The sequence below is a fragment of the Galeopterus variegatus genome, unplaced genomic scaffold (assembly GCF_000696425.1).
Source record: "Galeopterus variegatus unplaced genomic scaffold, G_variegatus-3.0.2 Scaffold947, whole genome shotgun sequence".
Taxonomy (NCBI): Eukaryota; Metazoa; Chordata; class Mammalia; order Dermoptera; family Cynocephalidae; genus Galeopterus; species Galeopterus variegatus.
The window spans coordinates 258,468-276,070 of record NW_007727058.1 but is presented as its reverse complement, the minus strand read 5'-3'; the positions used below and the strand labels follow the sequence as shown (position 1 = coordinate 276,070).

Below are 17,603 nucleotides of genomic sequence, written 5' to 3'. Positions count from 1 at the left end.
CCCCATCCACGGTGATGTCGCGCGCCCCGCAGGCGGCTGCACTGCACACGCAACTACATCCACATGCACCTGTTCCTGTCCTTCATGCTGCGCGCCGTGAGCATCTTCGTCAAGGACGCGGTGCTCTACTCTGGCGCCACCCTCGATGAGGCCGAGCGCCTCACCGAGGAAGAGCTGCGCGCCATCGCCCAGGCACCCCCGCCCCCCGCCGCCGCCGCCGCCGGCTACGTGAGTGCCCCTCCGCCGGCCCAGCCCGGTGCCACCACTGGCAACGTGGGAGCGCTCGCCCTGCTGCGCCCCCGGCACTTCCAGCCCGGCCCTCGCCCCTGCCTGTCTCCAGCTACCACCACTAGCTTCAGGCCGCTCACACTCACCTCACAGTGCCCCTCGCACCCCTCAGCCCCGCGTCCAGCCCCTATGCGAAAGGCTTTGCGAGTGTCGCCCGCTCGCCGTGCTATCATCAATACTCCTGTCTCAGCCCAAGACCCCCCCACCCACTCCACCTCTGTCAGTGCGCCCCTCATTCCCTCATTCCTGCGGGTGTCCTTACCTACCGCGCACAGCCCAGCTTTCTGCCCACCCACCGCGCGTCCCCGTGCCCCCATCCACGGTGATGTCGCGCGCCCCGCAGGCGGCTGCACTGCACACGCAACTACATCCACATGCACCTGTTCCTGTCCTTCATGCTGCGCGCCGTGAGCATCTTCGTCAAGGACGCGGTGCTCTACTCTGGCGCCACCCTCGATGAGGCCGAGCGCCTCACCGAGGAAGAGCTGCGCGCCATCGCCCAGGCACCCCCGCCCCCCGCCGCCGCCGCCGCCGGCTACGTGAGTGCCCCTCCGCCGGCCCAGCCCGGTGCCACCACTGGCAACGTGGGAGCGCTCGCCCTGCTGCGCCCCCGGCACTTCCAGCCCGGCCCTCGCCCCTGCCTGTCTCCAGCTACCACCACTAGCTTCAGGCCGCTCACACTCACCTCACAGTGCCCCTCGCACCCCTCAGCCCCGCGTCCAGCCCCTATGCGAAAGGCTTTGCGAGTGTCGCCCGCTCGCCGTGCTATCATCAATACTCCTGTCTCAGCCCAAGACCCCCCCACCCACTCCACCTCCTGACCTTGCCCTCTGCCCCTGACCACACCACACACACCCCTCAGAGTGCCCCCAGCCCAGCCCCGACTTCCGCACATGCAGGCCCCGCCCTCTGGCTAACACCAGCTGGTCCTCCTAGGCGGGCTGCCGGGTGGCTGTGACCTTCTTCCTTTACTTCCTGGCCACCAACTACTACTGGATTCTGGTGGAGGGGCTGTACCTGCACAGCCTCATCTTCATGGCCTTCTTCTCAGAGAAGAAGTACCTGTGGGGCTTCACGGTCTTCGGCTGGGGTATGCGGGTGCAGCGGAAAGTGAGGCGCAGGCAAGGGTGGGACCGTGGGCGGCAGGGTGAGAGGGCACCACCCAGCATATCTTGTCCTGGACATGGACGAAGCAGGTGGGAGGCCTGCCCACCTTCTGTGACTCTGGCCCCACTGCAGGTTCAGGGATCAGGTCAGGGGTCAGGGTTCCCCCAGTGTTGGCTCAGCATGGGGCTGTGGCTCATCTGGGGTCAGAGTCACCGGGGGGAGGGAGGGTGGACTATCAGACCAAGATCCAGCTTATAATCAGAGTGTGATTTTGGGTCAGAGGTCAGCCTGGGGATGGAGGGGAGGTCTGGGACCCTCCCTCTATCCTGAGCCCATGGGCTGGGCCAGCATCTGTTACCCCACCAATCCCCTCACCAGGAAGGGTAGGGTAGCTGTCCATACCACTGCCAGCACGGTCCACATCCCAGGGCTGTAGGCCCAGCAACTCGGCATCATCTGGACTTCACGGCTCTTCTGCAGAATGGCTTACTGGGCCTCTGCACTCCTCCCAGCCCCCCACGGGCTCTGGGATCCAATTACGGATAATTGTCCATTATTGTTGGCAGCTCCAGAGCTTGGCTGGGCTCCGGGGCATCCAGCCAGACTGCAGAGGGGTGGGCCAGGTGGCTGGAGCCCTCCCCGCACTCAGCACCCAGAGGCTCTTCAGTCAACAGCCACAGCCTCCCTGCCCCTTGGCACACACCCTGACCCTAACGTCACCATGGCAAGCCCCAGAGTTGGGGGAGACCTGAGCCTGGTTCTAGGAACTGACACAGGCTCAGGGGCTAGGAGGTGTCTGGGTGGGCTGGTAACATGAGGATTGGGGGGCACACAGAACTCTGTGGCACAGGAATGCCACAGTTATTTTTCTTACCATACACGCAGGTCACATCCTGTCCCTCCAAGGGTGCACCAGGCCTAGAATCAAGTTGGGAGGGGGAGTAGGAGGGAACTTGGGCTCCCTTCCCAGAGGCAAAGCTCACTCAGAGATACCATGTGCCATCTGAGTGGGCTCAGGCCAGGATACATGGAGGCTCCCCTATGGCCCCTACCCAGCCTGGGATGGCAATCTTCACCCCATCCAGCCTCATCCATAAGGGCTAAGACCTTTCAGACCAGGTTGGGGGATGTGCTGGGACAGAAAAATGCTGGTAATAGTCTCCCTCTCCTGGGAGCTTCAAGCCCAGAGCAGCACCCTTCAGGGGAGGGGACGGGGGAATGAACCGGGAAATGGATAAGTTAGTGATACCATATTAGTTCACCATGTGCCCAACAGGTGTGCATGTGTGCATGCGCGTGTGCATGTGTGTGTAGGAGACACAGAACCAAGATGGGGGCAGAGGGCTGAGCTGGGTCCTGAAAACTGGAGGCCCAAGGGCAGGCTGTTGGGGCAGCACGTGCCAGAGTGTGGCTCTGTCACCAACCGGCCCATGTGCCCAGGGTGAGGGGGTTGGGGCAGTGATGAGGTAGGCTGGGGGTCATCAGGGATGAGCAGAGGGAGACATGTGGACAGCATCGTCAGCCCCTCACACAGTGTCCCCCTCTGTGCCCACAGGTCTGCCTGCCATCTTCGTGGCTGTGTGGGTCAGTGTCAGGGCTACCCTGGCCAACACTGGGTAGGTCCATGTGGAGAAGGGGATCTGGGGGCTCTGCACAGGCCAGAAACACCCCTGGTACTCTCTTCCTCCGTGAAGCATATGAGAAGGCCTCCTGTACCCTGTCCCTGAGTGGTCCCAGCCTCAGTTGTTCTCAGTCCAACCTTTAGCCAAGAACCCCCTCAGGACCACAGGAGGCTATTTCCAAAGAGGCCTGTGAGGGTGGCCTCAGGCCTGGCCACATCCAACATCCCCCATTCTGTGTCCCTGACAGCTAATGTGTCAACAGACGAACTCTGGGGCCTCTGTGGGCAGGCTCAGGAGTGGGAACAGGAGGGGGTGGGGGCTAATGCCTCAACCTCCCCCAGGTGCTGGGACTTGAGCTCTGGGAACAAGAAGTGGATCATCCAGGTGCCTATCCTGGCCTCCATTGTGGTGAGCAGGGATGGGTGGCTGGCCACAGGGGTGGGCGGGGATGTGGCCTGGAGCCCTAGTGACCAGCCCCTGACAGGGACCTATGGAGGCTTCGCTGGACCCTGGGGTCATAGCCACAAAGGCCTCAAGGCCAGCTGATCCCCAGCCTAGTGCAGATGGGAAATCCAAGGGCGCAAGGAGCCGCCTAGAGCCTGTGGTGGGCCATGGGTCCAAGTCCTTGCCCCACCGTGCTGGGGTGCGGCTTCGAGATGCAGCTTCCTCACTCCCACAGCTCAACTTCATCCTCTTCATCAACATTGTCCGGGTGCTTGCCACCAAGCTGCGGGAGACCAATGCTGGCCGCTGTGACACTCGGCAGCAGTACCGGTGAGCCACGCCCACCATAACCAGCTCCTCAGAGCTGGGGGCGGAGTTCAGGGCTCTTAGAATTCCAGCAGTGCATGAATGAGTCTGTCACAAGGGAAGGACCCAGCTCCTGACTCCCTGACTGTCTCCACCTCATTTGCCAGCCCCTCACCCTGGCCTGCCCAGCAGTGATGGGAGCTTGCCCTGCTTCTGGAGGCCCTAGGGGCACCCAACAGCCAGCCTGGCCCACTTGGTGGTGGGCCCTGCACTAGAGCTGGGTCTGTGAGGGTGGGACAAACTCAGACCTCCCCTCAAAGAGCTGGCTGCAGGGCTGTGAGGGACAGGTGGGCAGTGTGTGGCCTCAGGGAGGCAGCTCAGCTGAAACTTGAGGAGTGGGCCATGGGATACTGCGATAAGGCCACGGGAGAGTGAGTGTGTGCCCGCTGAGGGATCAGCAGGTGCAAAGGGCCAAGGGACAGGGGGACTATCATTTGTGGTCCTCTCCAGGACACCTCTGAGAACGAAAGGGCCTTATTAACACTTTGCCAAGACAACAGTCGTCCCAAGTGAACAAGGTTGTCCTGTGGTGCCCAGAGCCTTGGGCCCCTTTGTAGCTTCTGGAGCCTGAAGCTGGCAGGGTGGGGGGGTGGCACAATGCTTGTTGAGGGGGAAGTGGCTTGGCCCTGACCTATTTGCCCCGCCGGCCCAGGAAGCTGCTCAAATCCACGCTGGTGCTCATGCCGCTCTTTGGCGTCCATTACATCGTCTTCATGGCCACGCCGTACACTGAGGTCTCAGGGACGCTCTGGCAAGTCCAGATGCACTACGAGATGCTCTTCAACTCCTTCCAGGTGCGCAGCCCTGGCCAAAGCCTAACAGGGTGGGGGTGGCAGGGGCACACCCTGATCCCTCCCACCTCTCCCCACAGGGATTTTTTGTCGCCATCATATACTGTTTCTGCAATGGTGAGGTAAGCAGGAGGCAGCACTGGGGCAGGGCGGGGAGGGGTTTCTGCCTCGTTCTTTCTCTGTTCCCCCAAGAACATCCCTGAGGACATTCTGAAGGCAGAGAGAAGTCCTTCCAGATGATTCAAGCCTAGGATGTTCTAGGATATGTGGGCTCTTCAGTCTCTGACACAGCCAAGTTTCTTCCCAACCCCACAGCTGAATCCTCTGTAGCCCAGATTGAAGGACTCAGCCACCTCTGGGGCCATTTGAGCCTTGTAGACCCTGGGTGTGTCAATTGCCTGCCATCAAGTACCATGTTCTGAGGATGGTGGGATTTTAACTTGGCCTTGGAGTTTTTCAGTAGGCTCCCATTCCTGTTTTCATTCAGTGCTGGGTGTTGCAGGGTCAGGGATGGGGCACTGCTGGGGCTGGGGGAACATATGACAGAGGGGTTAGGGTTACACCTGACTGCCCACCCTCCTACCGCCCCAAGGTTCAGGCTGAGGTCAAGAAATCTTGGAGCCGCTGGACTCTGGCACTGGACTTTAAGCGCAAGGCGCGCAGCGGGAGCAGCAGCTACAGCTACGGACCGATGGTGTCTCACACAAGTGTGACCAATGTAGGCTCCCGTGCAGGACTTGGCCTGCCCCTCAGTCCCCGCCTACTGCCCGCCACCACCACCAATGGTCACCCCCAGCTGCCCGGCCATGCCAAGCCAGGGGCCCCAGCCCTGGAGACCCTTGAGACCACACCACCTGCCGTGGCTGCTCCCAAGGATGTTGGATTCCTCAATGGCTCCTGCTCAGGCCTGGATGAGGAGGCCTCTGTGCCCGAGCGGCCACCCGCCCTGCTGCAGGAAGAGTGGGAGACAGTCATGTGACTGGACAGCTAGGCGTTGAACCTGCTGACATGGGTGGGTGGACAGTTGGACCAAAAGACAGGTCGTTGGATGGTTGCCCACTCAGGGCTGGGGCCAGGAGGAAAAACAGGAAAAAAAGAAAAAAAAAAAAAAAAAGAAAAGGGAAAAGGAAGCAGTGTGTGGCTTCCTGTGGCCTGAACTGGGGACCTCCTCCAAGAGAGAGGGGACTGGGAGCCATAGGGGAGCTTCTGGGGGCTTACCCCAGGAGTGGGGGATGGCCCATGAGTCATGGAGGAGTCCTTGGGTCTCCTCACCTCAGGAGAGGGATGGGTCTAGGGGGACTCAGCACGGTCCAGCAGAAAGGGCCTGGGAGACGCTAATTGCAAGGCCCAGAAGGGCTTAAAGTTTGATCACACAGCAGCCAAGTGGGCTTGTATGGAAGTCTGTCCTCAGCCTTCCCCTATCAACGTTGCTACTTCAGCTGCTCCCCACTCTTGTACCCAGGCCCCATGGGGGACCCAGGCTCCTCTGGGCCAACTCCTCTGACTGCGAGCCTCCAATCGCTGCCCACCCAGGGTGGACAACAGATCCCTCAGATCCCTGGCCACACCCCCAAGCCCAAGGCCCTGCACAGAGTGAACTTTTCCTGGTTGTCTGATGGCCCCAGCCCCTACCCTGGACCAGACACACCTTCAGCAACCAGACGGAGATTGCCGGGTGAGTGCTAGGGCCAGCAAGTAAAAGTCAGGTTGGGGTCTGCTCTGGCTCGGGAACTGTGAGGAGCCAGGAGTCTAAGCCTAGAGGGCTGACTGGGTGGGGACCTGCAAGGCTAGACACATCCACTCACTGACCACCCAGGACTGTCACTAAATATCCCACCTAACATCCACCCACCACCTTACTCACCACCCTGGGTCCTACCCACCCCTGTATTGGGCTATTCATGGCCCCAGAATGGCACAGACAGACCCTCCTCAGCCTGATGCCCTGAGGACTGACCCAACAGATCCCACCCCATGATCTGGCCTGACCAACCTTCTTGCTCTTGCTCAAGCCCTGCTTCTGGGCCTGCACACAAGCTGGTGCCCCTGCCTCTCCCCTCCAATCTCCAGCTCATGGACTCAATCCATAGACCCAACATCCAGGAGGGCTCCTCCCTCCAATAGCCCCCACACCCACCCACTGGGGGCTAGGTGAGGGGTCATGAGCTCCAGGACAACAAACTTATTTAGGCAGTGGGTGGCATGGGCATATGCCGAGCAGCCTCAGGCACAGCCCTGCCTGCCCTTCCAGGTGGCAGACAGGCCAAGCCACCAAAGGCCTGGTACACCCATGGAGCTCTCTGTAGTGTGACCTGCTTGGAATGGTAGGAGAGGCATAGGCCAGGTCCTGAAGGGCCACCGAGCCAGGCTGAGAATCAATCATTCCCATGGATGCTGGGAGCTGTAGGAAGTTCTAGAGGGAGTGCGACAAGGTCTGAGCAACATTTAGAAGACTCCACACTACAATGTGGAGGCCAGAGGAGGCTGCACAGGGATTGGAGGAGAGGTAGCTTTTCGGGAGGCAGGTGGGCAGGCAGGAAGAGGATGCTACAGTTGGGAGGTGCTGTCATCAGGAAGGACCTTGGATGAGCTACTGGCTGGGGGAAGGGGCCCTCAGCAGGACAGACCCGCATCGTCCTCCCAAGGGATATCTGATGCTCCTCATCACCAGCTCAGCTCAGAGCTAAGGGACCTCCAGACCACTGGGCCCTCAACTCATCCTGCCCACCGCATAGGGAGGTCACTGATGCCCAGAGCTGGCTGGGCCCCAGGACCCATCTCCTGACCCAGAGTCCCCTGTCAGGAGGCTTCTGAAGTAATGAGCCCTCGAGGCGCAGTCACCCTGAAACATTCAGACTGGCACCCCCCAGGGCAGGGCTGACTCCCCTCTCAGACTTATCACCACCTTCTCTTTAGGTGCCCCCTTGCCCTGCCACTCCTGAGACAGGGCTGTTCATGTCCTTAGAATGAGATGCGCCCAGGAATGCTGGGTACCCCATCCCAGATTTGTTGTCCCCAGGCCAGGGCCAGCTGGGCACTTCCTAGATGAGGACTGGCTCTCTCTCCTCGGGATGTTTGGATCCAGGACAGGGCCACACCTCCCCCTTGACTGGGCACCATCTCTCCTCAGACCAGCCACCCAGGACAGGACTGGACCTCTCACAGCAGTACAGCCCCCGAGGCCAGGACCAGCTTCCACTCACAGAGGCCCCTGAGCTCTGCCTGGGCCATCCAGGTGTTGGCAGAGGAAGTGGAAGCCCTCAGCAGGCCTGGCAGGCGGTCAGGACCCTGTTTGCCTTGAGCAGGGGCTAGAGCCAGGTGGTCACTTCTCCCTTCAAGGCCCCACAGCCCAGCCAAGCCACAGGGAACACGTAAACACCAGCCAGGCCGTGTGGCAGGTAGACAGGGAGGCAGGCACCGAGAGACCCCAAATCCTTAGCCTCCTTGACTACTGGCTGCGCTGGACTCCCAGTCAGGCTGGTGAGGCATCAAGGTCCAGTTCCCACCTGTCTTGGGCATGTGGACAGGCCCTGCCTCTCTCTGGTCCGTCTCCCCCAGCCCAGGCTGGGAGAAGGACCTCTGAAGACCCTTGGAAGGAACATACCCTCCTGGGGGCCCCTGTGCAGCCCTGGAACACAGGCCCAGTCTCAAGAGGAGGCTGAGTGAGTCCATAGCTTCCAGCTCAGAGTGGGGGCTAGGGGATCCAGGGCCATCAAGACATGGCTCTGCCCACCCTCAACCTGCAAGCCCCTGACAAGAACAAGGACTTAGCTGGGCCCACATGCGGGGAGAGGCAGTCCACAACAATGCACTCTTCAGCCCTCCCTCTGGGGATGTGGTCAGAGGGAGAGCAGAGGGGAACGGGGGCTGAGGTCTCTGGAGGCTCAAGAGGGACATGACCCTGCCCCAGGAGTCTGAGAGGACACACAGCTCAGCTCTGAGAGTATATGAGGGGAACACAGCCCTGCTCTGTGGGTCTGAGGGAACATGAAACTGCCCTGGAGGATCTGAGAGGGTCCTGGCTCTGCTCTGGTTGTTAGATGAGAGGTCTGACTGTGCTGAGCCCAGGTCGGGGGGCTGGGGATGTGGGGCACGTGCAGCTCCCTGTCCCAGATGCTGCCTCAGCCAACTTCAGGCCAGTGATCCCAGCCTGAGGCTACCATGGCCAACTGAAACAAGCTTTGGCTGGAGGACTGGTCCCACTGGCCAGGAGGGGCAGAGGAGTAAGGGACTCTAGAGCTGGGCAGGGGCCTGAGCTCTGGTTGGCTCTGTGTGTGTACTATGTGACCACAGGCAAGCCACCTTCCCTCTCTGAGCCTCAGCTACTTCTCAGAGGTCAGGCCCCTGCTCAGGTCTCCTGACCTGAGTGGGCACAGAAACCTACCTTGCTGCCCAGTAGGCCTCCAGGCTGGGTTTTTGCTGCCTGGACAAAGCCCCTATGGCCCCCTTGGGCAGACTTGAGTCCCAGGGGACCCAAGGCCAAGACATCCCCAAGTGACACGTTCTCTCCTTCAGCATCATGGTTATGCCAGCAGTGGAGGCCAAGGGTGGTGGGTGTGGATTCTGTACAGATCCTACCTGTCCAAGAGCTGGAGTCAGCTATCCCCAACATGACTGGGTAGGAAAGGGGCCAGGCCAGAGAGGCAGGAGTCCAGGAGTCCAGACCTCTGACAGTCCTTCTGGCCTTAGCCTTCCATCTGTGGATGAGGGGAGGGGAGGTGGACCTCTTTGTGTTCTTGCATGTATTATGCACCTTTTCAGGGCCCTCCCCCACTCTCAGCCTTGGTATTTTGGGGGGAGGGGGTAAGGTACCTCCCTAAAGTCTTCTTGATTGAAAGGTCCCGTGGTTTGGGGGGCGGTTCTCCCATCATGGTGAGAGGAAGACAGAACCACTGGTGGAAACATCGCCAGCAGCTCTGGTGGGGAGCTCTGCAGAAAGGTGGCCTCCCGGGGCACCTGCTGGCTCTGCTTCCCAGTGGCAGGAAGGAGGGGGCAAGGCCAGGCTGGAGGATGGGGTTCTGGGGCATGGGAGGGTGGGTTCCTGGCCACCCCAAGCCTCCCTCCCAGCTCCTCAATACCTGTGGCTCCAGTCAATCCCATCAGGTCCTGGCACTTGAGGCTCCTCACCAGCTCCTCTCCACGGCCATGCTGTGCTCTCCGGTCAGCCGGAGACAACTTGTCCTAGCACCTTCTTCTTGCTCCAGCATTTGAAAGAGTCAGGGGACAGCCTTGACCTGGACCATACCCTGGCCTCTGCCTGGAGGCCACACTGGCAGAGTACCTGCCCCCAACAAGTTCACTTACATCATCAGCAAGACAGAAGGGGACATTGTGTGTCAGTTTCTATGTGTGTGTGTTTGTGTGTGTGTATGTCTATTTGTGTATTTATTTGTATTTGTGGATGTGTATGTGGATGTGTGGATGTTTGTGGTTCTATTTGTATGTTCTATTTGTGACTGTGCGTTTGTGTGCCCATGTGTATTTATGCGTGTCCATTTGTATGTGTGTCTTTTGGTGTGTCTATTTGTGTGTGTGACTGCGTATGTGTGTATCAGTGTGTTTATTGTGTTTGTGTGTCTATGTATACGTGTGTGTCTATTTGTGTGTATGTGTGTCTGTGTGGACCCGTGGTCTGAGAACGCCGCCTGTGGGTGGAATTTGGCTCATGGACATGTTTGGTTTGGCCCTCACAGTATTTTCAACATCTTGAGCCAACATTTAAAAATCAGGATATTTCACATAAAAATTCAGCTTTCCAGCTTCTCTTAAAAATTCAGAAGCCCTGGCAGCTCTGGGCCTGCATTCCCATGAGGCCATGCTCCTCGCAGGCTGCGCAAGTCCTGCCCTCCCCCTCTACAGCCTTGTCCACTTGTGTCACCTGCCAGCACCTTGAGGATGGCTGGGCTTGTGACCCCAGGGTGTGTGGTCACAATGGGGTGTGAGCCTGGCTGCCAGGGAGGGTGTGCATGAGGGGGGCGTGTGTGAGGGCGTGCGTGTGCATGTGTGAGGAGTATGTGGGGGAGGTGTGTGTAAAGATACACATGTGCACGTGCGTGTGCATGGGGTGTGGCCATATTCGTGGCTGCGTGAAGTGTGTGGGCTGCTGTGGTCTGGCATGTTCTGCACAGGGGCCTCTTCCGGCCTTTGAGGGGGAATCAGATTCCCGGCTTCTGGCTGGGCTGTCTTGTGGGATTTATTTCTGTCCCAATGCCCACCGGTGGCCTGAGTAATGGGAACATTTAAAGAAAACCAGTAAATACATACAAAAGGGGCAGGCTGGCTGGGAAATGTGGCCAAGACACCCCTGCCCAGCCCATGGCCTCCAGAGCTTGAGGCCAGGCCTGAGCCCAGGAAAGAGTTCTAGGACCCAGAACACACACCCACATGCTCTGTGGACTGCCCACTCCTCCCATCCAGGCCCATATGGTGGGTACCCCCACCCCACCTGGATGGTCCCTGGGTCAACAGTGGGCATGTTGAGAGCTTGGCTCCAAGCAGCAGATGTTCAGGACAGGTTCAGGAGATGACATTTTAGCCTGGCCCAGGGTCCAAAGAGACCTGACCCTCCAGGGGAGGCCTTTCTCAGCCAGGCTAAAGTGGGTCCACATCTCCAGGTAGCCTGTCCACACACACCTCCTGCACATCAGACCCTCCCACAGTCAAGGAGGGGTGACCAGGTGGTGCTGGGACTGTCCCCAGGGTTGATAGGACACTCAGGACACCTCACCCAAACCTCACACACCCTGGAGTGCCTGGAACCTGTTCTCCGCAGGACAAGACCCCCCTGTTCGGGGTCTATGGATCATCTCTGATGATCAGCCCCTTACCAAATGACATAGGACCCATGGGAAAGGACAGGAGTGCTTCCTCCAGTGGGTGATGTGCTTTACCGAAGACCCGCTGGCAGCAGCAGTTGGCAAAGCAGGCTGTACTGACCCACGCTCCCCTTCACAGGCCCCATCGGTGTCTCATGCTGCCCCCCAGTGGCCATGTGAGGACAGTGAGGACATAAAGGCTACGCTGCATGGAGATTCTCGTCCATGCAGTCTCTTTGCTGAGTGGACTCTGGGGAGCCCCTCATGATGCTCAGCCAGATGGGTCTTGGGGAAGCGAGGTCTTTGGGGCTGGTCTGAGGGAAGGGGCTTGGCTCCCAGCACAGATCCAGAGACCGAATGTAAGGTCAAGTTCTCCGAGGTAGAGCCGTCGTTAGATTCACAGCTGCATCATCAGCACCCGGAACAGTGCCCAGCACAGGTAGGTGCTCAGGAAACATGCTGAGTTAGTGACTGACACCCTGGCTGCTGTGGGAGTGGGCAGGGCTACGGCAGGCCCTAGACACAGCTCAGAGCCCCATCAAGAGGCCGTCTGAAGGCGGAACAGTGCCCAGCACAGGTAGGTGCTCAGGAAACATGCTGAGTTAGTGACTGACACCCTAGCTGCTGTGGGAGTGGGCAGGGCTACGGCAGGCCCTAGACACAGCTCAGAGCCCCATCAAGAGGCCGTCTGAAGGTGAGCAGGCATCTCGCACACTGGAGACTTGAAGGTGGTGACAGCAACACAGAGCCCCCACGGGGGGATTGGGCTTGAGACTGGACAGTGGAGTCTTCCCTTGTGCCTGCAGGGGCGATGCCCCTCTCTGATGTCAAGCCCACCATTTCTCACAAGGCCCTGCACTGGTAGATGTCGGCCTGGCCCCTGGGGGCCCATCCCTGCAATCCCAGGTGCGACTTCCACCCAACCCTCTTGCTGCTCCCCTCTGAGCCTGGGTCTCTGGGCCAGCAGGTTCTGTTCACCTGTCCTCTGCTGCAGAAGGGGCATCCATGCTGTTGCAGAACATCCCAGGCCTGACATCTCTTCCAAGATGAAGAGGCCAGGTGTACTGGAGAGTCCCAAGCAGGAGGGACCTGGAACACTGGGAAGTTGGTCAGGGCTGTTCTCGAGAAGTGCCACAGAGCTGGGCTCTGCCCCTCGCTGGCCCATCTCCTAAGGCCCTATGACAAAGGGGCTGCTGGGGCCCGAGGGCGCCCTTCCCACCTACTCCTCCAACCAAGGCCAGGACTCACTGCTACTAACTTTAAACTACTCCACCTGATCCTCCACAAGACTGTGGCCCAGACTCCAGAGTGCTTTTTCTCTTATTTTTAAACAAAGAAAGCACATTTTTATAAAATATACACTTTAATTTATAAACATGTTTTACCAGTTTCTTTATTCACCACTTATATTTTTAAAACCTTTTTGAAATATAGGTTCATAGGAAGTTAAAAAGATAATGCAGAGGTCCTGAGAAACATTCACCCAGTTTCCCCCATGGTTACAGCTTCCATAATTATGGTACAATATCAAAAGCAGGACATTGGACACTGGTATAGTGTGTGTATAGTTTTATTCCATTTCATCATGTGTGAAGATTTGCGTAACCACCACAACAATCAAGATACACAACTATCCCATCACCACAACTATTCCAAAGGTCTCCTTCATAGTCACACCCGTCCCTACCATCCCTAACCTCTGGCAACTCTAATATGTTCTCCATCTCTGGAATTTTGACATTTCAAGAGTGTTATAAAAATGGAATCATACAGTATGTGACCCATTGGTATCTATTCTTTTTCACTTAGCATAATGCCCTTGAGGTCCATCCAAGCTGTTGCATGTATCAATACTTTCTCTACTTCTAAGTAGCATTCCACAGTATGAATGTGCCACAGTTTAACCAGTCACCCTTTGAAGAACTTTTTTTATAGCCTTTGGCAACTAAAGCTGCTATGAACATTGGTGTCCAATTTTGGGGGAAGTGTGAGTTTTTATTTCTCTGAGATAAGTGCCCAGGAGTATGTGTATGTGGAGTTTTTAAAGAAATTCCCAAACTATTTTCCAGAGTGGCTGTACCACTTCCCACCAACAATGTACAACAGATTCTGTTTCTCCACCTCCGTGCCTGCATTTGGTATCATTACTATTGTTTCTTTTAGTGGCTCAAATAGGTGTGTAATGATATTGCAATTTTAATTTGCATTTCCTTAAGGGCTAGTGATGTTGACCATCTTTCATGTATTTATTTGCCATCTGTATATCCTCTTTGGTGATGTATTTCTTCATGTCTTTTACCCATTCCCTAATTAGGCTTCTGTGGGGTTTTTTTACTGTTGAGTTTTGAGAGTTCTTTATATATTGTACATAAAGGTCCTTTTACCAGATATGTGGTTTTCTCACTCTAGTTTTTCTTTTCATTCTCTTAACAGTCTTTGTTGGAGCAAAAGCTTTTAACTCAAGTTTATCAATTTTTCCTTCATGAAATATGATCTTGATCTCAGGTCTAAGAACTCTTCACTAAGCCTTAGGTCCTGAAGGTCTTCTCTTATGATTTTTTCTAACTAAAAGTTTTATAGTTTTATGTTTTACATTTAAATCTATGATATACTTTGAATTAATTTTTGTATAAAATTTGAGGTTTTTTGTTTTTGTTTTGCCTACGGATGCCCAATTGCCCCGGCACCATTTGTTGAAGACTGTCCTCCCTCTGTTGAACTCGTTTTGTACCTTTGTCAAAAAAGTTGGCTGTTCTTGTATGCTCTGTCCCAATGATCTACCTGCCTACTTTTTCACCAATACCAGTCCTGATGACAGTAGCCATATAGTGAGTCTTGATATGGGTAGTGATTCTTCCTGCTATATTCTTCCAAAAACAGTTTAACTATTCTAGTTCCTTTGCTTTCCATACGCACTTTAGAATAATCATGTCTACATCCGGAAAAAAAATCATGGGATTTTCATAAGAATTACATTAAACCTGTCTATCAATTCTCCAGTGAAACCTCCTGGGCTTGAAGATTTTTTTTTTTTCCAGTGAAAATAATCTCACATCATTTACTGTCATTTGTTAATAACATAAAGGTAATCAAAACAATATGGGCAAAATTTTTTTTTTTTTTTTTGTCCTTTTTGAGACCGGCCGCACCGCGCTCAGCCAGTGAGCGCTGTGAGCGCACCGGTCATCCCTATATAGGATCCGAACCCACAACGGGAGCGCTGCTGCGCTCCCAGTGCCGCACTCTTCCGAGTGCGCCACGGGCTCGGCCCAATATGAGCACGTTTTAGAACCATACTCCCAACAAAGGACACCTAAAAGAAAACAGCATTGGTGATGTTGTCTGATGCATGTGAAACAAAAACTGCCCAACTGGGGCATTAGAGGTCCCCTAAAGGCTCTAAAAGGAAGCGCCTTCCCACTGCCTTATTCTCCTAGTTTCCTTGTTGCCCACATCTTCCTCTGCCCTGAGACCGCTAACTCCTGCTTTCACGCGGGACTACACAGAGCTGTCTTCCCTCCACTCACCCCCGCCATTCCTGTGTTCCCCACCACAGGTGTCTTGCCAAGCCCACCTCCCACCCCCTGGGCTTGAAGATTTCTTTTTCAGGATTTTAAAATTATAAAGTCAATTTCCTTAATAGTTACAGAGATAGTCAAATTATCTATTCCATCCTGGGTGCGTTGTGGTAGTTTGTGCTTTTCAAGAAATCGGTCCATTTCATCAACTTGAATTTACACGAGCAATTTACAGTATCCTCTCACTGTCCTTTTGATGTCTGTGGAGTATGATACCCTTACTTCATGCATGATATTTATAACTTGTGTCTGCTCTGTCTGTCTTGCTAGAGGGTAGTCAACTTTGTTATCTTTCAATAAAACGTTCGAGTGTTTACCAGATTCTTTGCTCACCACTTTTCCCTGCCCCCCGTAGCAGGCACTGCTGGCTGCCTTCTTGCTACTTCCTACCTTTCCTCCTTTCTCTTAGAATCTCAATTTCAACCACGTGGTAACGTGCCAGCTTAAAACACCCTTACTCCCCAAGTCTTTGCAGCTGGGGGTGGCTCCTGACATGGTAATTACAATCAGAAGGCAAGGTGGACAGGCTTCTCCAGTTGGCCTGCCCTTTGCCCTTCTCCTCCTGTCTGGAGCTCAAAACTGGGATGGGGTAGAGGCTACCATGGGGAGCTGAGGAGGGCAACTGGGGAGACAAAAGATGGCCTCAAGGAGCCACTGCACCACCTTGTGCTTAACACAAGAATAAATGCCTCCTTATTTAAGATCTTGTTTGTGGGTATCTGCCAAATATAATCCTGGTTCCCTGCTCCCACTCCACTTCTTCTTGCTGCAGAGCATCCTTTAGTTCTTTCATCAAAGATCAGTGCATGGTAAATGCTTAGTGTCATACGCCCATAAAAGTCTATCATGTCCTTATTTATGATCATTGAGCAGACTGACATTTATGTTCCTCAGCACTTAGGAAAACTGTCTTCTGGTATTTATTGCTCATGAAAAGTAAAACCCATTCCTTCATTGGTAATCCTTTTTTATTTTTTTGCAGCTGGCTGGTATGGGGATGTCTTTATTTTTTATATATAGCTTGTATGACTTTTCTCTTTACCCTCAATGTTCTAAACTAGACCATTGTAGTGAAACTGCCAGATGTAGTAAAACTGCTCTTAAAAAAGACAAAAACAAAAAACGTGTGAATGAAATACAGCATATATACTTAAGTGGATAAAAATGAGTATGTTTAGAGAACCCATCACTTAGGCCAAGAAAAAGAACATAATCAATACCTAAGAGCCCTTCTTCAGAGCTAACTGCAAGCCAGAAGTTGATGGTCACCACCTTGCTTTTCTGCCCTGGCTCTGCCACCTCTTAGAGTATATTGTTTTACTCTGCCTGTTTTGGAATGCCACATAAATTGGCTCATAGTCTACTTCCTCTGTGGCTTGCTTCTTTCGTGATCTCTCCGTGTTGTTGCATGCAGCTATACTTCATTTTGCGGCTATAGAGTATTCCACTGTTAGAACTACAACTTATTACTGTGGTTTTGACTGTGTGTGTATGTGCATGTGCTATTATAAACAATGCTTCTACAAGCATTCCTGTCCCTGTTTCCCAATGTACACAGTTTTCTAGGGCACTAATAGTGGAATTGATGGGTCACGGGGTGTGCACCTGTTCAACTTTCCAAAGCAAACGCGGTATTTGATACTCCCATGCACAATGGGCGAGAGGCCCCGCCACTCTATGGCACACCAGTGTAACTAACAACACTCCCGTCTGAAAGTCTCCCTGCCTGACCTTATTCCCGCCACCTCCACTTTCTTTTGTTGATTCTGTGCTTGACAGAGCTTTTCCAGCTGCTTTACTTTCAATCTTTATGTTTGGGTTTAGGTTTCTCTTTTAAATGGCATTAAACTGAGTTAAAATTAAAAGAAAAACAAAGGACAATCTACTATATTAATTGTAATTTTTAATATATTTGGATTACTTACTCTCCTACCTTTTCTTTGTCTTCTTTTGGATAATTACTTTTTCTCATTCCTTTCTTTTTTAGCTAGTTTGAAAGTGGTACACTTTGTTTCTATTATTTTAGGGTTACCCTAGAAATGTCAACCTGCCTGTGTACCAGCATCTTATCCCTCTCCCTGACTGACCTTCTTACACCCCACTCAGCAAACCTGATCACCTCCCACCTCTGACTTCCATACCATCGGTCTCATATATTCTAAATAGTCCCTACCTTACTCCACAATACATTTTTGTTTTATAAGGTCAACACTTTACATTTAAACTTTCTTTTTCTTCATTTCTTCTTACATCTTAGACTTTCCATCTGGAATCGTACTCTTTCAGTCTAAAGACATCCTTTAGAATTTTTTTAAAGGAACGTTTATTTCTTTCATTAAAATAAAAAAAGCAGCTTTATACGTATCATATAATCCACCCATTTAAAGTGTACAATTCAATGGCTTCTGGCATATACACAGATTTGTGCAACCACCACCACAATCACTTTCAGAACATTTTCATTACCCCCAAACAGATTTTCTTTCCGTGAGTCTTCAGGTGACAAAATCCCTGGTTTTGTTTGTTCAAAAACATCTCGTAAGATATTTTCTCTCGGTATGGAATCCTAAGTTGACAATTTTCTTTCATTCC

The 17,603-nt window shown here is 54.0% G+C and overlaps 1 protein-coding gene across 3 annotated transcripts in view; it reads left to right on the top strand.

The window, feature by feature from the left end:
• Positions 1-5,748, top strand: part of PTH1R (parathyroid hormone 1 receptor) — a 21,359-nt gene extending 15,611 nt beyond the window's left edge. For 2 of the 3 annotated variants that reach the window (XM_008573649.1, XM_008573648.1), the window contains 8 exons: positions 33-228; positions 1,225-1,378; positions 2,951-3,011; positions 3,359-3,425; positions 3,697-3,791; positions 4,480-4,621; positions 4,699-4,740; positions 5,211-5,748. In XM_008573649.1, the coding sequence (XP_008571871.1) occupies positions 33-228; positions 1,225-1,378; positions 2,951-3,011; positions 3,359-3,425; positions 3,697-3,791; positions 4,480-4,621; positions 4,699-4,740; positions 5,211-5,597 (1,144 nt within the window). In that variant the 3' untranslated portion in view covers positions 5,598-5,748. The remainder of the gene's footprint in view (positions 1-32; positions 229-1,224; positions 1,379-2,950; positions 3,012-3,358; positions 3,426-3,696; positions 3,792-4,479; positions 4,622-4,698; positions 4,741-5,210) is intronic. The other variant, XM_008573647.1, reaches the window with a different exon arrangement.
• Positions 5,749-17,603: the final 11,855 nt, after the last annotated feature.